Source organism: Perissodus microlepis, chromosome 22 (genome assembly GCF_051167445.1).
Source record: "Perissodus microlepis isolate ML-2025 ecotype Zambia chromosome 22, ASM5116744v1, whole genome shotgun sequence".
Taxonomy (NCBI): domain Eukaryota; kingdom Metazoa; phylum Chordata; class Actinopteri; order Cichliformes; family Cichlidae; genus Perissodus; species Perissodus microlepis.
The window spans coordinates 29,928,435-29,951,495 of NC_140481.1; the positions used below are offsets into that span (position 1 = coordinate 29,928,435).

Consider the following 23,061-nt stretch of genomic DNA (forward strand, 5'->3'; position numbering starts at 1 on the left):
CACACCGAGAACTGAATTAAACGGGGGAAAAACGGATTACTGACTGAAAAGATGTAAGCTGAAGCTTTAACTTGCTACACCTTTTTTTTCATGTCAAAAACACTTTTACAACATGGTTTCACCATAAACAAACAAATACAATAGCAACCAGGTGACAAAAACAAAATGTTGATAATCACGCTCCTTTTACAGATGCAGATTCGCAAGAAACCTCAGGAAAGTTTTCTGAATATTTAAGGCGAGTAGCGTTTGACTTCCTTCAGCTGCTTTCTAAATCAAACCTACACCCTTGCCCACAATGTGAGTGTGCAAACAAATCCATGTGCCCACAACACGAGCAGCGCAGCAGAGTAAACACACAGTCAAACACACCCACACAGGCAATAGGCAAGAATAATACACTATAATAATAACTTTAATTGAATGCAAATGAGGCACCAGGCACACAGCAGCACTTCCATGACGCGCGCGCACACACACACGTTGTAATGTTATGCAGCATGCACCCTAATGATATCTTTAATTGACTAATTAACATTTCACACACTTGGTGTGAAAACACACACATTCACACACACAGGGACACGCAAGGGACTTGATGGCTTACGGTGTTTGAAGGCAGTTTTTTTAATGGAGTGTAAAGTGTATGCATGCACGCGCACGTACATGAACGCTCTCGCGCTCACACACACACGCGCGCGCTTTATTTATTCTTGAGCATCATGCTGGATAGGATACGGATTTTGGGCAAGTGGTGGATGTGAGCGTGGTGGCGGCGGTGTGCTGGATGTGGTCGCGGCCGGACAGACTAAAATCTGCGCCTGGCTCTACCCGGAACCATTATGCAGACAGGAAACAACCATTTTAAGGCCAGGAGCATCCGAGGAGCCGTCGTCTACAGAGGGGGGGACACCTAAAGCTGACACGGGGCGGAGAGCAACCAGCCGGGGAGAAAAGAGGGAATAACACGACGGGAACAAAACAAAGGCTCCGTGTGAGGGAAGAGGAGCAGTGAGCCACTCCAGCTGCATGACTCTACTGTCACACAGACAATGGACTTATCGGGGCAGGCCAGCGGAAACAGTTTTTGTTAGCGAGAGAAAAGCAGCCCTCCCGGGCCGATGGAGAGCCAGGCCTCTCACTCCGCTTTTCCCTGGATGAAGAAAAAGGCCCCGCTGACAGGCTTTAGGGACCCCGTTCTCGCGGTGCACAGCCACCTTCATGTGTTCACATTTTTACTTCCTTGGTTCTGAGCCTGTTTTTTCGCACCCAGACGTCGCATGCTACGAGGTAAAAACAAAAACAAAAGCCGTTCTCAGCAGGACTGTGTCGCCTAACGAGCTAGCTGCCGAGCTAACGGTCCGAGCTAAGCTTTAGCATTGCTAGTTGTTGGCTAGACAACCAGGGGACCTCATTTAGCATCACCTCAACCTACTTTTAGTAGTGTTTTTTTTAATAATTAAAACTATCGTAATTAAAAAATTAATTTAACTATGTATATGTTAAAATGCGAGTAAAACAGCGAGACAATGTTGTTGTTTTTTTAACGATTAGAGCAGGATCACTAGTTAGCTAGCTGAGGGATTGACGGATGCTAGCAGAGTCTGGCGAGTGACTGGAAACGATTATTTCCATCAGTCTGACCCACTCGGTCATCGGTTCATCTATTCCAGATTGTGGACCTGAAGTCACCGGTTTTCCCCGGACTGTCCTCCCCCCTCATTCAGCGCCGTGGTCCAGCCAGCAGGGTGCTCCAGATACAGACCTGTGGATCAGCCGGTAAGATGCAAGCAGCATGCAGTCACCCTGCTCTCAATTAAGGCTCTATAGTCTTATTCTTCTTGTGTCAGCTACATTAAAAATTGATGCGTTAAAGGAGATCTAAGTAATGTTAAACTCTGCAAAAATCTGAATAATCTTTGCATGCTTTTTTTGGTGCAAATTCTGGTGCTCGGTTTGCAACTTAGAATAATTATGCGTTTCTGCAGCGATTTATTTCCTATAACTGGATTTAAATCTTAAAAACAAAGTGTTTGCTGCCATGACATTTAATAAAATAGGTTTCATAAAAATATTAGGATGCTAGCCTCCCTGGTACTTAACGTTGCAAATTTCTCCATAATGAAAAAGTTAAAAAAATAAATAAATATAAATATAAATATATATATATATTGGCTGCATATTTTTGTTCAATATCTAATGTTAATCTATTTGCTTGAATTTTTGTTTAATTGGGTATAAAGGGAGACAAGGCTTAAGAAGTAAAAAAACAAACAAAACAAAAACGTTAAATTTTAAACATTAAAAATGGCTTAAATTGCTGCTATTGCTGCTGTTTCTTACCGCATTATAAGTATTGTGGTTTTGGGGCTGCTGGATGACAAAATTAACCTTTTAATGACAGCTCCTGCTGTGAGATGTTGTGATGATATTTTCCAGAAGACATTTTCTAAATGCTTTCCTTCAGCAGACATTATTGGTAATAAATGCACTCAGTTGAGCTCTTCCTTAGTAATGCCACCTGATGATAGACGAAGCAGTGCAGTCTTCTTTGCATTGTCACGGGAATTTGCATGTATTGACCCAGTGAAGCAGAAAACATGTAAATATGATTTATTTATTTTTTTATCCTAATGTTCCACCAAGTCTGTTTTACTTTTCTGGAGATAAATATTTAACTTTACCAGTTCACAAATTTTAAGATTTTCTGGTGTTGTGGTTGCTGTTGCATTTTTTTTGCAGCACCATTATGCCATTTTATGCTTTACATTGTTTATAGCTCTCTATTGTATGTTCCTCTGAGTTTTGTGCAGAACAAGAGTGAAATGAGCGTCCACCACAAGTGCACAGAGCCTGGAAAGCCTGTGTTGACAGACAAATCTGATAACCACCAGTGGGATACCTGTTATCTCTGACCTGGGTTTTAGCTGTTGTTGAACCAAATAACAGAGAAATCCTGACTACGTTGAACTTGCTTCATAGTATTCACCCCAAATACAGGCAGTTTTTAAAATATTTTAGTGTAACATAACTGATTGAGTGGAGCCACTAAAGCATGTTGCTCAAGTTCTTACATTCAGTAAGAATTTGTCCTTATGAATGTAAAAGGCCTTCATCAAACCACCTGTGTGCATAGTTAAAATGTGAAAGAAAATGGTATATTCTCTGCTCCTATTAACCAGAGGTTTGTTTTTATTTTGAACAAAATATAAATTGACTAATGAACACTATAAGCTAATGTGGATTTAGAAATCTTTATGTAAAGTAAGTAAACTAGCTTTTCCTATTTATTTTGGGGAGCAGTGTGTAGGGACGGTACCTCAGGGTAGCTGTTCAGTGGATTCGAACCCTCGACCTTCTGATCATGGGGCCACCACTCTACCTACTGAGCTGTTGTTACAACAGTTTCATCACAATTTATACTGACAAGCAACGCTTGCTGGATTTGCTATTTTATTTATGTATTTAATTTTAACTGGATACTCTCATCTTTTCAAATTGTTGCAGCATCTCCCTTTGTATAAACTGTGAATCTGAGCTCCTGCAATGATATATCACTGAAATGATGGTAAAGACCAAAACAACTGTATAGTCTTGCCTGCAACCCAGGGTTGAATTGCTGTAGTTTTTTACATTGCTATCATTTGCATAGCTTGCAGCTGGGTAATCTTCATATGTTGTGCTGAACACAGAAACCCAAAGACCATCGGCCCAGTTTCTGTTTGGGTGGGGAGGCAAGATTAGGGTTTAACAAAGAGCCTCCCTTTGGGAAAGTGATCGCTACCAAAAACATTTTAAGGACCAAAATTAGATTTATTTTACTACTAAGTTTCATTATTGTTTGTAGCCTGGCTGGAGACACAGAGCATTTGGAAATGATGCTTTGTGTGATATTTTCCACTGTTGTAAATACATTGAGCATGTTTTTGAATTTCATCGTATTTGTTGTGCATTCTAGGCTTTATATGAACTGGCATGGGATTGGAATTGGCTTTGTTATGTGTTCCTTAGCTGTGAGAACCCCCCCCCCCCCCCCAAGGATTTGAGTTTTGCTTTACTCGAGCAGACCTACGTCGGTGCTTTTTTTTTTTTTTTTTTTTTTTTTTTGGCTTAGGGTAGTGAGAGTTAAAAGCATCTGTTACTTAATGACTGTTTTCTTAATTTCACAATTTGCATGCAGCTAAACTGAATGCGTGATCATTATGCTTTGTCTGTACAGACAACATACAAAATCCTTCCTGGTTTTATATCTGACTGTACACAGATCTGACAGCGCATATAAAGACGTTTGGCTTCTGTGGTTTCTGTCTCAGGGGAGTCTCATTCACGTCGAGCGCTCACTGCAGAGCTAGAAAAAGGTCAGAAATAAAAGCAGATTTGACCCTAGTTTTAAAACCCCCCAAAACAAAACGAAGTATCGGACAGAAAATGCGATGCTGACACAGGAGAAGTAGCGACTTGAATTATTTAGGCTGATGTTTTGGAGAGGTTGAAATGATGGCGGGTTGTTGCACGCAGTGAACGCGAGAAGCATCATTAGTTAAATTAAAGAGGGTGTCATTATCGTTAGATTATGACAGGAGTGTCATTTTGCTGATGTTTTTGGCAGTATTAAGTTGAAGAATGAAGAAAACTGGTGTTTCAAACGATACAGCCTCAAATAGTTTCATTTGTGTTTTTTGAGATAAATGAATATGAGCGAGTGCACTTTGTCCTCTTCCCTTGTTTTTATGGAGCTAAAATATGTTTTCTCCTTTTTAAAGGAAAGCATATCAGTAGGTTATTGATTTATTTGCTGTAATTTACTTCAAGTCAAGTGCTTCTTTTAGGCTGTCATGTTGCACATGCAAAATTCAAATATCAGACAAGTGCTTGCTTGGTTCATTTTCAGTCTTTGTGTTTGTGTTTATTTTTCAGTACTTATCTCTCCTTCTCCCTTGTTGTAAATCAAGCCCCCACCCCCCTTTTTGCATCAGTGCCCACCCTAAAACCTCAGTTTAGATCAGAGTGAACTAAGATATGATGGAAACTAAATCCCTCTAGAAGAAGTGAAAGTTGTAAAAGCTTTCTGAAGGTGGGGCTGTGGAAGGATCTTTGACTCTTCTTTGCAGATGCCTTTGTCTCCAAGGGTCTCTAATCCAGTCTGCTTCTGGAAATGTTGTTAGATTATTGACTTCGGCTCTCTGTTTCTATCCCTGTGGCTTCCATGCAAATTTTTAGAGTTCAGTGGTGCCTGGGCCTCTCTTCACTCCCTGTTTGAACCCATAAACATCCCACAGCTCTGGGTCTACAAGGACTGGCAGTCGTCCTTGCCAGACAGATTTCACAATCAAAAATGCTCACTAGCCTGGGTATAACCTATCGGACAACACTGTCTTCCACTACCTTCATATCTTTTTGTATATGTTTTCATTTTGAGTTTTATTTAATGTGAGAGGAAATCCGCTTTAACAAGACAGAAATCACACTAAATAATGTCACAAAATAATTAGGATTGCAATTTTTGCTATAATGGAGCAGTTCTAGTCTGAATCATACAGTACTATGTTGTGTATGTTGTGACGTATTGCATTCCTTAGAGTTTACAGTATCACATCAGTATCACGTCACTCCATACAGACAGAGAGAGAGAGAGATGGGTGTTTTGTGTGTGTGCATTTGTATGTGTTGGAAGTCATTTTATCCAGCAAGAGGTGGACAGGAGCCATCTCTGAATTCCCTGAATTCCCGGTGAGTCCCAGTAAGGGTGACAATTCAGGGAATTTGTCACCCTTACTGGTGTCTCTAAATTGCGAAATGGTACGGTTCCTCTTATAGTATTAAATTTTATTTTAAAAAATTACAGGCTGACACACATAACTGGAATATGTCCTAATATTTGATTGAAGTAAATATTACTGTGTCTAGGCAGAATTATTATTTCATATTACGGTTTTAAGGGTTTTTGTATTACATTTTGTCTTAACACACATACTTACACTGTCACAAACAGAAGAGAGAGGAAGTAGAAGTTAAAAACGCTGAGGCTCCAAGATGAAAAGTACAGGAAAGAGATGCAAGACTGAGAAACTTTTAAAAGTACATCAACAGGAATTGAAGCAGTCAAGTCACATAAGAATTGATTTCTGAAACAAAACGCTCATAATCAGCTCCTGTTGATCCACAAGTGATGTTTTGGAACATGTAAACACATTTACTTCTGGTACCAACTGCAACGAATTTGCTGTTGTTCTGTGAAAATGTTGAGGTCTTAAAGTTTGAATAGGGAATTATGTGACTCTTTGTCTACGTGATCTCTCCAAATGTGCCATATTTTTATTTTTATATTTAGCTCAAATAGAGAAGACTCTGCTTCAACCAGACAAAGGCTTTGAGTTCTTGATTGATAAATAATTGGAATGGTCAGTAATCAAAATGGCTTCTTGTTCATTTCCTCTCTGATTTAAGTTGTAATGCTGATTATTTGACTGTAATGTTTATCTGCAACACAGACAGGAACCGTTGAGGATTGATGATTTCTATCCTGCTTACATTTATTTCTCTGGATTTCCATGTTTGGCTTATCGCTTTTCCGCCTGCCAGTAATGATTTTTTTTTTTTTAACTAAACACTGTGATTGGAACTGCTTTCTCACACTACAACAGAAACAAATTACAATCTGGTTTCACAGCTTGGCCACAACAAGGATTTAAAGGAAATCATCTCCCGAGAAACTCAAATTTACAGCAGCTGTGGAGCATTAGGTTCACTGGGTTTGAGCTGGATGAGATTAGAAAACCAGCTGAAGAAAAGTTTACCTGGTTGAATAAACATTGAATGCAGTACGCTTTCCAAGATTTCCAGAGTTGTGCAAAAATAATTGTAGAACAGCTGCTTTGATCCTCTTGAGTGGATAAAACAGGAAGCCAGTGACCTGGTTTTTACACAATAAAATCAGTCTGCTTTTCTAAAAACACTAAAAACTAGAGCTACAGAAACAAACAGGTCATCTCTTCACTGCCAAAAAACTATCATCAGGGTAACATGAGTGCAAATAATCAGTACTGAAGCAAGAGACTGATACCTGCAAAAATTTGTTTGTCCTAGCTGTATCAAGTTCCACACTGTAATTGCTAAGGGAGAGGCACTGAGGGCAGGAAAAACAATATGTTGTTATTGTTTAATTTATACAGAATTACTGACATTATTCTTTTTGTTTGTTTTTGTTCAGGCTCCTCGAAGATCTCCTTGACTGGATGGAAGGCCAGTGAAACAATGGTTCAGCCTGCACAGAAAAAACGGACACACTCCACTTTATGGGACTGCTATGGAACATTCTAAAGAAACACTACAGACTCTGTTTTCTTTTTTATTATAGTTTAGTATATTTATGACATTTTTTCTTTTTTTTTTCTTTTTTTTTTTAAAGAAGCATTTGACGCTTCGCTCTTTAGTGACACATTCATGTAAGGAAAATCAGGCTCTCGGTGGATTATCGTGGCCTGTTGGACGTTAGCAGGACTACTTGTGAAAATCAGACCGCCGCAGGTTTGATAAGGGCTCACTGCTGTTTCCAGCAGCTGCAAACGGGTTGTGCCACCCCTGAGTGCATTGTCACAGCTACATTGGGAGATGTTTCAGTTCAGCAAGTACCCCATGGACATTTTAGAAATGCTAAGTGGACACCAAGCCCACCAGTTCAAAGGCCTTGGATTAGAACGACAACTGAGCCACCAACAGCAAGTGCAGCTGCAGCACCAGCAGCAGCTGCAACAACAACACCAACCCTGTGGTGACACATCTGGAAGCCTCTTGTCGGGCCTCGGCCTTGGGTCCCTCCAAACCTCACGGAGCAATGCTTTTGCAGACTCCTCATCATTGTTTGCCAAAATGAGTGCTCCTCCTCCATCCATCTCCCACCAGAGCCAGTCGTCCACGTCGTCTCACAGCTCCAGGAAGTCGAGTAAGATGAGCAGCAGTAGCAGCAGTGGCAGCGGGAGCTCCTCGTCGGGGTACCCCCAGTTTCTGCGGCCTTTTCACCCTGCTGAGGCAGCGCTGGCTCAGGAGCAGCTCCACTCTGGGATGGGACGTTTCGACTTTGGTGGGAGCAGCAGTGGAGGAAGTGCAGGAGTCATTGGGGGGGTTGTCACACCTGCACCCCCGCCTCCTCCGCTCCATCCAGGTCTCTCTGTGCCCCAGCCCTCCTCTGGCCCTTCTTCCTCCTCACCCTCACCCTCCACCTCTGCTTCCGGCTCCAACAACCCCTCTGGTAGCACTGCGGTCCCCTTAGTTGGCCAGTCCGATCCTCGCAGTCTCCACCAGCAGTTCAGCTGCATGCTTGCTGCTAATCAGTACTTCCTGTCTGGTGTTCCCACCAGCAGCAGCCTAGAGCAGTTCCTCGTCCAGCAGGGCACTCACAACCACCTAGGTTTGGGCCTCGGGCAAGGCGCCTCAGAGTCAAACTCAGCACTGGCTGCTCCTCCTGCACTCCACTCCTCCCACAGCCACACAGCTCCACAGCCTCAGCAGCAACAGCAGCAACTCACCCCACACGCCTTATCTCATCCACACAGCCACACTCACCACCCGCACCCTCTTCACCCAGCCCCACAGCCGGCCCCACTGGGCGGTTTTGATTTCCAAGGCATTCCTGTCCTCTCCTCTAACCAGATAGCATCGCTAATGCAGCAAGAGGCTGGCCTCCCCCTCCCGCTGCCCCTGCACCTGTCCCTCTCTAAAGATGATGGAGCAAAGTCTGTAGACAGCTCGTCTACGTCAGGATCGAGTGGGGGTAGCAGGAGAAAGAAGGCAATGGCGGGTTATCTGCCCCAGAGGAAAACGGACAGTAGCAGCCACAGTCACAGCAGCAGTAGTGTTAGCAACTGCCACAACAACAGCTCGAGTGGGCACAGTCAGAGCTCCTCATCGGGCCTCGTAGGAGGAGGAGGGTCTGGGGGCGTCAGGCTAAGTGGAATCGGAAGTGAACCGCAGCATTCCTCTCTCCTCTCACCGTCCTCGCAGCAGCAACAGTCATCCTCCACTGTGTCCTCCTCCTCATCTGTTCCCACCTCCTCAAATCCCACCTCTGTGCTCGTTGCCAACGGAAACCAACAGCTGTCAAAATCCCAAGAAAATCATAACAGCATCTCATCAGGCCAGACAGAACCAGAACCCCTTTACCACTGTGGTGAGTGTGGTAAAACCTTCACCCACCTTTCGAGCCTACGAAGGCATCTCCGCAGCCATGGGTTGACACCAGAAAGCCAAAGCAGGAAGTCAGACTGTAACTCTCCCAGCCCGGAGAGGATATTCTGTTGCGGCGAGTGTGGGAAGAGATTTAAAAAGAGAGGTCACCTCATCCAGCACAGTGTCACCCATTCAGAAAACCGGCCTTTTGTCTGCAGCATCTGCCAAAAGTCCTTCAACCGTCGAGAGTCACTTACGAGACATGAGAAGATCCACGACGAGAAACCTTTCCGCTGCCCGGCATGTGGGCGTTGTTTTCGTGAGAGCACCTCTCTCCTGAACCATGCCGCTTCAGGTGCTTGTGGCAAACCTCCACGCAGTTCAAAAAACAGGGCCAGCAGTGCAGGGAGTGCATCTTCCAACCCTAGCAGCAGTAAAATGGAAAGTAGAAGTGACAGCGTAGGGATTTCAAGTGATGGGGCAGCGATGGCCAGTGACAAATATGCAACAGATTATTCCAGAAATCGCTACCAGAGCCAGTCGTCCTACAACAGCAGCGGTGTCGACGACTACAGACGATCCCAGCCTTCATCTCTGTATCCCTCAGAAAGCACATTAGCCAATGAAATGACCAGCCAGACCCTCCGGAAGGCCCCTTTAGCCCCAACTCTTCACCCCCACCCACAAAGTCAGCAACATCACCACCACCATCAACAGCAACAACAGCCGCACCTTCCACTCTCTTCCCTATTGGATGATTCAGAAGATGAGGTCACCAGCAGTGCAATGTCAGCCATCGCTGCTGCAGCCGCCGCCTCGTGCGATATAAACACAGAAAGCCGGGAAGGAGAGAGGAGGGATATCATTGGAGGCCTATTGGGGGGGTTGGGGTTTGGTAACCTAGGTGGACCGTCATCCACCTCCACCCTGAATGGTTCCACCATGCCGCTGACCCACCCCAGCCAGCCGCACACAAAGCCCAGGAGGCCGCGGAAGCCCAGAGAGAAAAGGGATCCCAATACCATCGTCAGGAGGAGGAGGAGCCCAGCACCGCCAGGCGACGGATCGGAAAGGCCGTACGGATGTCAGATATGTGGCAAACGCTTCAGGAGGGCGGAGACTCTGAGGCGCCACAACCGTGTCCACACAGGGGAAAAGCCTCACGCGTGTGACGTCTGTGGCAAGATGTTCCGTGAGCCTTTCCACCTCACCAAGCATCTGACTGTACACTCGGGTCAAAAGAACTACAAGTGCAATCTTTGCGGGAAGATGTTCGCCTACGCTCAAAGCCTCGTGAGACACGGGAAGCTGCACAGAAGAGGAGAAATCGACAACCAGGGGAGGAGAATAAAAGGTGCTGCTGCCGCCATCAGCCAAGTCGCCAACACGGGGAACTCTGACTTCTTCTCCTCCTGCTCTCAAGGAGAAAAGTCTCCAACGTCTGGCACGCCATCACAGAGGCTTTACACCTGCACCGTTTGCTGGAAATCCTTCCGTCACTATTTCCACCTGACAGCACATCAGCAGACTGTCCATGGCGGCAGGGTGGGGCTGGAGAAGTCTTTTCGCTGTGAAGTGTGTGGCAAAGCCTTTGCTTATTCTAACAGCTTAGTGCGGCACAAGCTGTCTCAGCATGGCATTGACCGCAACGGTCAGCGCGTGAATCAGAACCAACCCTCTGGATACTCCCCGCTCTTCTACGATTCTAATTCAGCTCCCAACTACGCTGCTTCCTCCCACATGCCACAGGGGACATCCGGACAACAACCAAACCCACAACAACAACAACAACCGCCGCCGCCGCCACCACCACCTCCTCCTCCTCCGCCGCCCCCACCACAACAGCAGCAGCAACAGCAACAACAGCAGCAACACCCGCACCCTTTTTACTACCGCCCAAAAAACTACCAAAAGCGTCATGGGCAGACAAGAAAGCACCGGAAGAAAAAACGGCGAGTAGTGATCCACAGCATCATGAGGGACGGAAAGCTGGTGGGCGTGCCCCTGAGTAAAGACACGCGCAGGAAGCTGATGATTCTGAGAAAGAAGAGGGGCAGACTACAGGCTCAGCTCAACAAAAAAAAGCTCCTGGCACAGTTGAGGATAAAGGGCAGTGTAATGAAGGTGAAGTCATGGTGCGGTGGCGCCGTCAGGGTCACGGGGCTTACATCGATGGACGTCCCCATCAAACGCTTCCCCTGCCCCATCTGCCCAAGCACCATGTATGCCAAGCAGGGTTCTCTGCTGGTCCATCACGCCATTAGGCACCCACCTAGGAACTCAGGCTGCCACGCCCGTCTGCGGTGCCAGGTGTGTGGGAGGCGCACCAGTTCGTTATACAAAGCCTTGAAACACAGGGGCCAGCATCTTAAACAAGCTGCATTCCAATGCCACAAATGCCGACACAGTTTTTGGAACCCGCGGCTACTCGCCCGCCACAAGTTCTGCTGCCGGGCGGCGACCACCAGCAGTGGGGGTGGGAGCTGGGGACTGATGAGATCTCCATCGTCAGATGATGAACATTCACCAGTCCAGCTGCCAGTCCCAGGTCTGGTCCAGCCTGAGAGATCAACGGTTCTGACTGACTACAGTCAGTAAACAATTTTTTTTTTTTTTTTAGATTAGATTGTTTTTGATGTTTATTTTTTTTAAATAATCCAAGAAGCAAGCAAGAGCTAGCAAGTTTTTAACAAAAAAGAAAAAAAAAAGGTGGAAGTATGGGGTTTAGTGTAACTACAGTAATAACCTCGAGCCTTCCTCCTGTGTACAATCCTAACTTACCACAGCAACGGTGGTCGATAAATTAAAGTGGACTTCAAAAGGCCCAAAATCAGAACCACCATCACAGACTGTTTCCTCTTCCCCAAAGGTGAAGGAACTCAAGACCACATGACTTTAGTAGCATCTGTTATTAAAAACAGATTCGGCTTCCTGTCCATCGTGTTTGTTTTGTTTTTTTTGTTTTTTTGTTTGTTTGTTCGGTTTTTTTTTTTTTTTTTTTTTTTTTTTTTTTTTTTTGTTTGTTTTAAATCCCCGGTCAGCAGTGTTTGGGCATAAATGTGGATTGGATGCCTTTTGTAGAGGGGATGTATCTCCGGTAGTAGGGATGCACCGATATTAAACATTTTGACCAAAAGAAATGCAGATTTATACCTATATATATTTTAGTGTTTATTTTTATTTATTACACAGCTCAACTATGAAACAAAAGTTGATTTTTATTTTTTCCCCTGTAATTATGTTCTGCCAGGTTTGACCACCAGGGGGCACAGTTTTATCGGTTGGTGTTTTCAGTTGTTAACTTTTGATATTTTCTCAAGTGGAGGGATGGGTGGATGTTTGTAATGAGTTGCCAGGTTACACGGACTCACGGCACCATCTTGTGGCGATAGAGGAAAGTACTAAAAGCCACTTTAATAACTTTAATAAGTGGCTTTTAGATATAAAATCTTTTAGATATACAATCACTTTTTTATTTATTACATTTTGGAAAGTTTCAAATTGTTTTTCCAACAGAGATTTGCATAAAGTTCCGTTAAAGTCTTCTGTTCTTCATCACACTCAGCCAGGACAAAAGTAACGCAACACAACACACAAATATCAGTAAATGCCTTCTTGTGTACTGATATCCCTCCAAATATCGGTGCATCTCTATTTTTTTTATTTCTAGTTTGCGTTCACATTATTCACCGGTAAACAGTAGCGTCTCTGTCTCTTGGTCTGTGTTTATTTGTTGCCCCCGTGTAAGAACTCTCTTTTTATACTGAGATGAAATTTGCCCTCAAGATAAATTTATCTTTAATGGAAAAAAGAAATCCTGATGTGACACTATTTTGTCATTTTTAATGAGCTTCTTAGGACAATAAAGGGTTTGTTTGTCTAAAGAAACTGAAGGGAGACAGTTGGGACAAACAAAGTGTTGATCTTGTTTTTAATGTACACTACTTTATGATGTTTTTGAAGAAGCGTGAACAGAGAGTGAGAACAGGAGCTGTTAGTGTGTTCAGGATTTGAAAAGGAAGAAGAGAAATAACCGGAGTGTACTGTACAATTCGTATTATATTTTATTATATATTGATTATTTGCTGTTTTTTTTGTTTTTTTTACACCGAGTATCATTTCTTTTATCATTGTTGCTAATGTTTGGGTGGGAGGGAACGAGTCAGGGTCTGTCTTTGTAAAACAGCGGGATGAGTATATGTATCGATGTGATATCCTCCCCCCTCCTCCTTGAGCCCCCTTTTACCTACTCCCTCATTGCCACACTTGATGCCCCGTTTTTGTAACAGAAGCGTGTACACATAGTTCATTACTTAGGTCCTGTCCAGATGTGTGTTTTCTTTTACCTGTAAAACTAAAACATGTAATATTATTACTAAATTACTATCCTTTTCATTGCCTAAAAGTGAGTTGTTGAAAACCCTCAAATCGAATAAAAAAATCTGAAACATTGATTGTTGTCTTAAATCTTCTGTTTCATACACTCATCTCTTTTTAGTTAAGTGACATGTTATAGGATGTATATTTTAAATGTTCCTGAAATGTTGGTTAATTTGATAGTGATAATGGAGCATAAAGGAAAGTGCATCATTTTACTTAACTGATCTCCCTCACATGACAACATTGTACTGATAAAACTGAGCTTTCAACATCTTTCAACAAGTTTACCTGCAGTTGAATCCAAATGAAGTTGGAGAGATGTCGATAGCATTGAGGAAACGGTTAGTTACATGAGAAATTAAAAAAGACATTCATTGCCATGGTTTCTCCCAAAACATGACAATGGTGTTTTAATTAGTCACATCTTTGAACCATGAAGTCCACAACTGAAAACATACACTCTGCAGCCACTTCATTAGTTGCACTGTTACTGTACTGGGCTGGACCCTTGTTTTGCCTTCAGAACTGCCTTAATTCTTCATGGCATAGATTCATCAAGGAAACATTCAAGAGATTTTTTGTCCACAGTAACATGATAGCGTCACACAGCTGCTGCAGATTTGTCAGCTGCACATCTACAGTGAGAATTTGCTGTTCCAATACATCCCAAAGGTACTGCTGGATTGAGATCTAGTAACTGTGGTTGTTCAAGAAACAGAGATTATTTAAGCTTTGTGGTATGGCATTTTATCTTAAATTACACTTCATATGTGCAATAGTGAAATTACATAACTGAAAGTGAATATATCTAAAATAACTTTCCTCTTCTTTTTTCTTTTAGAGTAATATTCCACAACTTAAAACATGCTGTTAAAGTTTGTTTTTCCAGCAGTAAATATGTCACAGTTGCCATTAAACTTCTCAGCTATAACCCTAACCCCACGCTCAAGGTCCAGCATAGGACTTAAGTGGGCGTCCATCATGTTTCTCGCACAAAGACAAAAAAAACTCCCATCCCCTCAAAGTTTGTTTTAGACAATTAGCGGATTATGGATATTTTTATCCACACTTTCTTCCTGCAGGGACCGTGAAGTGGTCTCTCTCTCATGCTGCCTGTGAGAAAACACTATGAAAACAGCCTGGCACAAGCTGAGCGCCCGACTCACATGCAGCTGTGACAAAGCCAGCCTTAAACACCCGAAACACGCAGACAGGTGTGCTCTTTCATGCACACTCAGCTGATCTTCCCGCTCTCAAATCCTCTGCACGTCACAAAATCTTAGAATGAATTATTAGGTGTAAACCCTTAAAAAAACACCAGTGGGAAGTGGGGTGTTTTTTTAAAGTTGTTGCAATACCAACAACCAGTCACTAGATGGCAGCATTTAAATATCCTTTAAAACATGGCTGAGTCCCAAGTGTTGGAGGAAGGGATGAGGGGGAAATTATTTCGATTCGAAACGCCTCATGAAACTCAGATCACACATTAGTGGAGTCAAGCTGTTGTTTCACACTTTTTGCTGATCCGTGCCAGCGTGCACGCACTCAACTGCTCTGTGCGTGTCTGTGTGTGTGTGTGTGTGAGGCAGATTATTTTGGCTCCTTACTATTCACACATTCCTGTCATGTATGTGTAACATCACTATATCATCATAACATAAGATGTGTAGGAGCTTCCAGGAACCATGAATGACAGCAGCAGAAGTCACGTTTTAAACCAGTTGCTTCTTTCGTTCATTTACAAGATGTTGTAATAATGACTTCTGCTCGTTTGGTTTGCAATGACAGCGCATGGCTAACATTTAAACAGAAATGACTTTGTTTTAGAAGACAAAATAATAATAATATTTGAGATATGTTTCACATCGAAAAGAGCTCTTTAATAGCAATAATAGTATTATTATAGCCTGCTTTTATGTGGTTTATTATAGTGATTTAATGCTTGCCAAAACACTTGGGTTCTTTTCTAAAGGCCAAAATCACACATATAATTTTTTTAATTGTTACGTGTCTGCTAAATTGACTTTTGCGTGGATAAAAAAAGAAGATGATAGTAAAAATGTTTTTGTTTTTTTCCACACTAAAGACAGGAAGCCAAGCTGGAGGTGGTATCTTAAGTGGAGTTAAGAACAAGTTAGGTTTAGAGGTTTGGAGACAAAGTTAGTGAAGTGAGTCTGAGATGGTTCGGACATGTGCAGAGGAGAGATAGTGGAAATACTGGACAACAAGGTGTTGACAAAGACCACAGAGGAGGTTCATGGATCTAGTGAAGGAGGACATGCAGATGGGCTGGCGTGACAGAGGAGAACTATAGGGGTGGGGTGAGATAGAGACAGATGATTGAAGAATAAGAAAAATGAAGAATTTCATACAGACTGGTATGAAATCCACTGATGTAGATTTAGAACTCAACTTTATCTGTCTGGTAACATAGGAAAAAAGTTCAAACATGTAACTAAAAAGCATACAAAACAAAACACTCAAAATATGACGGAAATATTAATAATTAATAATCAGCAAAAATACTTCATTGTAGTAAAAATCACTGAAATGCTAAAAAATGGTTTTAAAGTGTAAACAAAATAAAGAGCTTTTGGATCATTTATTGTTTATTTGCTGTTTATCAGTTTTATTAACGTTGTCTTTGTTTTATGAAGTCCTTGCTGTATTTTTTGTTTACTTTGCCTTAGTTTGACTGTGCCTTCGGAACATTTACGATGAAAAGGTAAATATGATCTTTAATGGATCCTTCAGAAGTGAAACATAAACACCCCCCTCCTTCCCTCCAACCGTGCTCTCACGCGGCCATGGCATGGGGAAATCTGTGGGCGGAGACTGTGACCTATTTTTAGCCAATAGAGCGCTGAGAGCCGCAGCGAGTGACCTAGATTCAGCCAATCGCAGCGCTGCACAGTCGCCGGTAGGCAACAGTCGGCGCGTGCCGGGTCCATGTGCTTGTTGTTGAGAGCGCGAGAGTCAGATAGGGACATCCAACAGGGAGAAAACAGACGAGGCGCTGCTCCTCGGGTGGTTTTAGAGATTTGAGACAATTTAATGACTTTTATTCTATTATTTTGAAGCCTCGCAGCAAACAGTTTATGTATGAGTTAAGAAAAAAACTCACAATATTCAAGGAAACAGTTATAAATTAATGGTTTCAGTGTACTGCCAGTATATTAGGGCGGCCCTTTATTTAAGTGTCTCTTTTGTTAAAAAGAATAGCGTGTATATGTTTTTAGTGTGGAGTAAATGGTAAGACCGTTTGTGTTTGTTCGCGTTTGAACTCGGGGTAAAAGTAATCGTATTTTCCCTTATTGCTCAGATAAGGAAGTGGAAAAGGTAAACATCCTGACGTTTCAGGAGCTGCATCTCATTTTAGTACACACACACGCGGCAGGCTCTGCTTTCGCTGTTTAAGTGACAGCGTGAGAGAAGAGGGGCGGGGCGAGGCGTGTTCACGGGCCATCCAGGAATTATCTCATGCGGCCGCTATTGGCTGAAACTTCATGGAGGCGTCACGTTTTAGTGTCAATGTGTGTTGCATTCACGAGAAGCGGTAGCGTTTTAGTAATTTAGTAATTTTACATTTTTATAACATTATTTTCTTATTCTTTTTATTAAATAAATGTTATTTTGCTTAATTTTTTAATAACATTTACCATATTTTTATCTGTTGTTTTCATACTTTTATGAACTTTAACATATTTTCTTCCATAACAGTTTATTTTATATTATATTTTCTAGCTGCCATCGTTTTAGCTTCTGTTTTATTTTATGCATTTACATTGTTAGGCCTTTATGTTTTATGTTTGCACTTTAACTTAATTGTTTTGCGTTTTTCCCTTTTTTTTTGGTTTATTTTGTTCAGCTTGAATCTAGCATGTATTGTAAGCTGATACCAAAATAATATAATTTATCCTTGAGCTGCATCCTTGCTTTTTAACATTTTTAACATTGTGTGATCGTTTAATCAGAAACATTTTCAACATTTCTTAATTAGTAACCACATTAACTGTCAGTCATAGACATTCATTTAATTTCTTGACTGCAGTCCCTGGTCAATAGTTTTTTGTTTGTGGACGACCAGAAGGACCTCTATTGTACATGGGGATGTCAACATCGGGTACAGGACTTATTTTTTGTCATGAGATTAAACGTTTTGTTCAGTTTCCCTGAAAAAAACAAAGGAGAAAGAGCAAAATAATTTGAAGTTCACATTTACCAAATTTTAAACTAGTCATAAATGCAGCGCCGAGACTGAGTACACGGGAAGGAGAGGCGTGGTCAATTGAGCTGTGTGGGCGTTGCCGCTGTATGCAAACGATCCACGCCCCCAAGCGCCTTTCCCCCGTGAGCGGTGACGTCACACGAGCGGCCCGTGTTGGTTCCAGCTGACTGGCAGAGAGGGAGAGAGAGGAAAATAAGAGCCATCAGCCCCATCTATCCGTCTCTCATACTACTGGATATTATTATTTTTTCCGGGGGATCTCTTTATTTCCGTCATCTTGTCATTTTTTCGCCCCTCTTTTTGTTCTTCGCTCTTTTCTGTCTTGGAGACTTCCCACCGCCGCGACTCGACTGTACTCCGCTGTTTCTACTGCCTTTATTTCTGCTCTCTTAATATTGTTTATAGCTCCCTCCGGACTCACCGAGCGATCGACCGACCAACTAACCGACTGACAGCTACTCCTGGAGGATGAATTAGACTCGGTCAACATGGTGCCATTTTGGATATAAATCCTCCCTCTTTTTTCTTTTTTGTTTCGTTTTTTTTTTCTTTCGCATATTTTCTTGCATGGGACTGGCGACTATCAGGTGGACACCCTGAGCGCACACGCGTCACCTGTCCGCGCACCTTTTGAAGGCGCGCCCGTCAATTAGCATCACTAAGTGGATTATTTTGATCTTACGGTCTCTTGCAGGTTGCCCCACTCCACTTCCTCCTCCCCTCACCTCCTCCTGTCCTCCTCCTCCTCCTCTTATTCCCCCCGAGAAGTTATGTCAAGGCCTCTCACCCAGCTCCTACCACCGGATCTCCCTGCCGGGGCCACAAGCCCCCAGTTTGGGGCCAGCAACCCGGCTGGAAGTGGCCCCCAAGGTGGACACCTGACCTCTATGACCAACCTGAAGTCTCTGCTTCAGGTGCCAATCAAGGCAGACCAGAGAGGCCCCAAGGACTGTTGCGAGATGAAAGGTGAGTGTGGGCACGTGTACGCTTTTCCGCGCGTGTGAGTAAGGGATCCAATAGGAACAAACTCCTTAAAGGGCCACTAAGGAAATACCTCAGCCGTACAGAGGCCAATTTCATTGTATTGCAAGCGCAGTATAGGCCTGTATTATGTCTGTGTGATGCATGTAGGAAATGTCCACATTAAGTGCACTAAAGGAGAGTAAAGATCAACTTTATTTACAAAGCTTTTCTCACACATTTGCAAAATTTATCTGTAAATTTGTGATTAGGACTTATTGGGCCACGTTTTCAATCCTTTTACTCAACTGAAAAAGCCAGATTTGGTCTTTGTTCCCCACATTTTCATATGTGGAAAAATGGCTGCTTGATTTTAAGCTGATTATATTAGGGTTTTGGACACATTACCAGCTGCTGTCATGAGGATTAAAAAAGAAGAAGATCATTAAGAGATATTGAAAGAAATAAAGGGCTGCAGCTCTGATTTGAAAAACAAACAATAAACAGTAGCTTATATTCTTTGCAGAAATGTCACAGGGATTATTCATGAGTGTGTGAACGTGTGTGTGTGCATGTGACTGAGTGGGTAGGTGTGATTGTAAAACACAGAGGAGGCCCTGCTTATCCAACACACACTCACATGGACATTGTTTTCTTTGCAAGCTTTCCTCCTTCTGGCCTGCTGCATTTTTATATTAAACGCTTCCCTTTTGCATTTGGTGGTGGTGAAGTGAAATGATCTAGAAGAGGAGGAGGAGGAAGAGGAGGAGGGAAGAAGAGGGTGTAAAAAAAGAAACACAATCTGGAGTGGATGCCATCAAAAATCCAGCCAAAGCAGCAGAAGCAGCAGTCGTTTGGTTTGTTTAAATAAAGGTTACTGAGTAGGATTGAATTATTTCCCATCCTCCAGCTGCCACAACAAATATTAACCAGCCTGCTTCTCCCTCCTCTCTCTTGCTGTGGGGATATTATAACTCCCAGTCAGCTGCTGTCACACGCATATGCACACTTGTGAGGCAGCGATTTGCATTGATTCTCTTCCGCTGAGTACCAGTAAATTAAGTTAAACCTCAATTAAAACACATCTATTTAACATGAAGAGATAAAAACATGTCCTCACAAGAACAGAAGGTTGTCAAGAGTCAGTGCCTCATGAGTGTAGCTACAACTGAACACACACATTCACAGAGAGGGTCGGGGGGGGGGGCAAAGGAATGGCACTGTCCAGTGGCTCCCTGCATGTTGTTGGCCCCTGGTGGCTTTTTGGTGCCACTACAGCTCCTTTCTGTGGAGCAGGAAGAGGAGGAGGAGGAGGAGGAGGAGATGATGGTGAACACAGTTGACAGTCTCTCCATGGAGTCAGAAAGCAGCTCAGTACAGTATCCTCCTAATGAGAGGAGAGGCATTCAGGGGCATAAAGAAGATGTTTTTGCCCCTGATTTAGCTGCTGTTCCCCTTCCACAATGCAGCCCTTTGCCTTGCTGCTGTGTTCCCCCCCCCCCGGCTAGCTTTGTTTGACGCCTTCACAAACACCCACTCTATCTAGCACATCTCCCTCCCTCTCTCTCTCTCTCGCTCTCTGTATTGCACGTCTTTGAGTTTTCCCTCTCACACTTTCCTGTCTTGCTCTCTTCTCGTCTTCCACTCGCTTCACAACAGCGGTCCCTCCGCTGATTTACATTTTCTCAGGTTTTTGTCTCCCTTCCTCTCTGTCTTCATCTTTTACTCTCATCACCCAGACTTATTTTTTTTCCAAAGCCATTTATTTGCATCCCTCTCCTCTTCCTCCCCTTGTAAATCTCTCTCTGTCTCTTCTTTTTGCACATCTCACTCCTATTTGCATGGATCATCTCTTCTTCCAAGCCTCCACTGCCACGTTTCCTCTCCTCTCTGCTGTGCTGCGGGTCAGTTCGCAGTCTGTCAGATTTTAATGACTTGTCCACTTGAGTTCAAAGTGTCACTTTGATTAAGCTGTGTCACTTCCACTTATTCCTCCCATCCATTCGCCCTCTGGTCCTCCTCACGCTGCTTTACAGAAAAGGGATTTCCCCATGTCTTTTAATGTCTTTGCCCTCTGTTGCTTTTAGATTATCTTTTCATTTTCCTTTGCACTTGAATTACTTCACTTAAGCTCCTGTGATATCTTAGAAGTGTCTGCTCGACACTGCGGCTAGTTTGACTCAGCTGAACTGAGTATATACTTGAGAGTATACCATGTTTATTTTAATGCAAGAAAAAGATCTGCTGCTACCACCTTTATGTGTTTTTGCAATGCTTTCATGTGCTAGATACTGTCTGTCACAAAGCCTGATAGTCACTGCAAACCTTAAAGCTTATGCATCGTTGCATATTGTATGCTCAGGTTGGATCGACTGCTTTGCCCTTTGATAGACTTAACCACTTGTATTTCTTATTAGGAAGCTCTCGGCCTGCTCCAATCTCACTTACTGACCTACATCTGTCAAAAAAGTATAAGAAGTAATTGACTTTGATCCCAAGACTTTTTTTCTTTTGTCTGTCCCTAAAGCTTGGATTAGATTTGGAAAAAGTACGTTCCAATTTGCTTCTCTGTCGGCTTTAGATCAGTTGCAAAATCAACTAACTGTAAAGGAGCTGTTTTTCCTGGAAAAATTTAAGGTCACTTTAAGTGACCTGGAGGCATTTAGGCCAGATTCTCATTTATTTTGAATGACAATATGTACCGCCAAATAGAATTGTGAGTCACGTTGGTCGCCCTGAAAAGTTGAGAAAAGTTCAACTTTGCAATTACCGACACCACTGCTACCAGTCACATCATCCATCCATTCATCTCATTTTCTTAACCGCTTATCCACTTCAGAGTTGTGCTGGCATGCAGCCTATCCCAACTGTCACAGGGCGTGAGGCAGGGTACACTGTGGACAAGTCTCCAGACTATCACAGGGCTAACACACACAGACTAGTCAAATCAGGTCAAGTAAATATACAGAGAGAGTGAGGTGGCTGCTTTTGCAGTTTGGCATCAACACGTTGGAGAAATTGATCATTGTGGTGAAAAATCAGCCCGCTATCTATGAACAAATTTCACCACAGGCAGGCCGATGAAAACTCACTTAGCTTGCCTTGTTAGTGATTGGTTGTTGTTGCTATGGTGATTGCACCACCAAACGTAAGGAATAGCCATAAATCAGGCTGCAAATGTTCCACCTGAATGTTGTTTCTGGGATACTTCACTTATTTGTCTTCTTCTTCTTAAATTTATTTTGCATCTCTCTTTTTTTGCTCTTTTTATTTTAAAATCATGAACATTAGCTTGGAAGCATCTTAAACTACAGAACCAAACAGTCTCCACAAAGCAAAGATTGTGAGTTTTGTGCTCTGGTTGTAGCTAAACTTACTACACTGGCAGCCAGATGATTAAGATACAGCCAGAGACAGATTATTTTCTACTCCTCCCACCTTCTGAGTACCTATCTCTCCATCCACTGCTGTGATCTCTCACGTCTTTATATACTTTAATCCGTTTAAATATAAGTTTCCAGCCTCACTGATACTCTCCCCAGCCTCTCACTTTTCTTCACAACTCACAGTCTGTCTCTGTGTCATTCCAGCCCTGTTAAATATGCTCTTTTAGTGCTGTTATATGGGGCTTTATTCTTCAGCGTGCCACTTCTTCAATATGAGCTTTTGGCAATGTAATCCTTTTGAACAATATAACCAAAGGGGCAGAGTACAAAGCTATCATTGTCTATATTTCCATGAAGTGCTTCCCTTTATTTCCTGTTCTTTTAACAATCCCTTTTTTTCTGGTGATGGTTTATTGATGGTTAATCTTTCCATCGGACTTTCACGATGAGGTCAGCGTGCAAGGTCACTCAATTTATTTATAGGTGCCTTTTAATGATTGTGACTAAATGCTTTATAGGGTGATAAGGACATGTGTGCCAGGCAGTGGCACAAGCCTTTGTTGGGTCTTTGTTGGCTTGTGTGGCTTCTCTTTTTAAAATTATTTTCATGCTTTGTGAAGCAAAAGTCATGTCAGTCTGATCCTTTTTGAGCCGCAGTGAGCTGAATTGCACAAGAAACCAACCTCAGGCTGTATATCGATCAGATGTTACTTCAAATTCTCAAAGTATTCTTTTGAAATAAGCATGAAGCCATTGCTTTGTAGCTGACGGCAGGTCACCAGTGGTGTAGGTGACGCTATCATGTGTTTTTCAGCCAGTCATATCAACTTTATCTTTCGCTCCCAGACATTGACATTCAGTGATACATCCATGCTAGTCTCTTCCTGTGTGGACACCCCTTAATACTATCTGTATCCATGTTAAACTGTTTAGGATGCAGTG

At 42.8% G+C, this 23,061-nt stretch overlaps 2 protein-coding genes across 2 annotated transcripts in view; both read left to right on the plus strand.

Annotated features, from left to right (window-relative positions):
• Positions 1-695: 695 nt before the first annotated feature.
• On the plus strand, positions 696-13,619 carry LOC146363483 (uncharacterized). The gene is made up of 3 exons (XM_084919703.1): positions 696-1,290; positions 1,674-1,779; positions 7,211-13,619. The coding sequence occupies exon 3, from the start codon at positions 7,612-7,614 to the stop codon at positions 11,761-11,763; it is 4,152 nt and encodes a 1,383-aa protein (XP_084775829.1). The 5' UTR covers positions 696-1,290; positions 1,674-1,779; positions 7,211-7,611; the 3' UTR covers positions 11,764-13,619.
• Positions 13,620-17,897: 4,278 nt separating this feature from the next.
• dbpa (D site albumin promoter binding protein a) overlaps positions 17,898-23,061 on the plus strand; it is a 41,132-nt gene continuing 35,968 nt past the window's right edge. Inside the window, exon 1 of the mRNA XM_084918914.1 lies at positions 17,898-18,739. Coding sequence (XP_084775040.1) covers positions 18,544-18,739 — 196 coding nt within the window. The 5' untranslated portion in view covers positions 17,898-18,543. The remainder of the gene's footprint in view (positions 18,740-23,061) is intronic.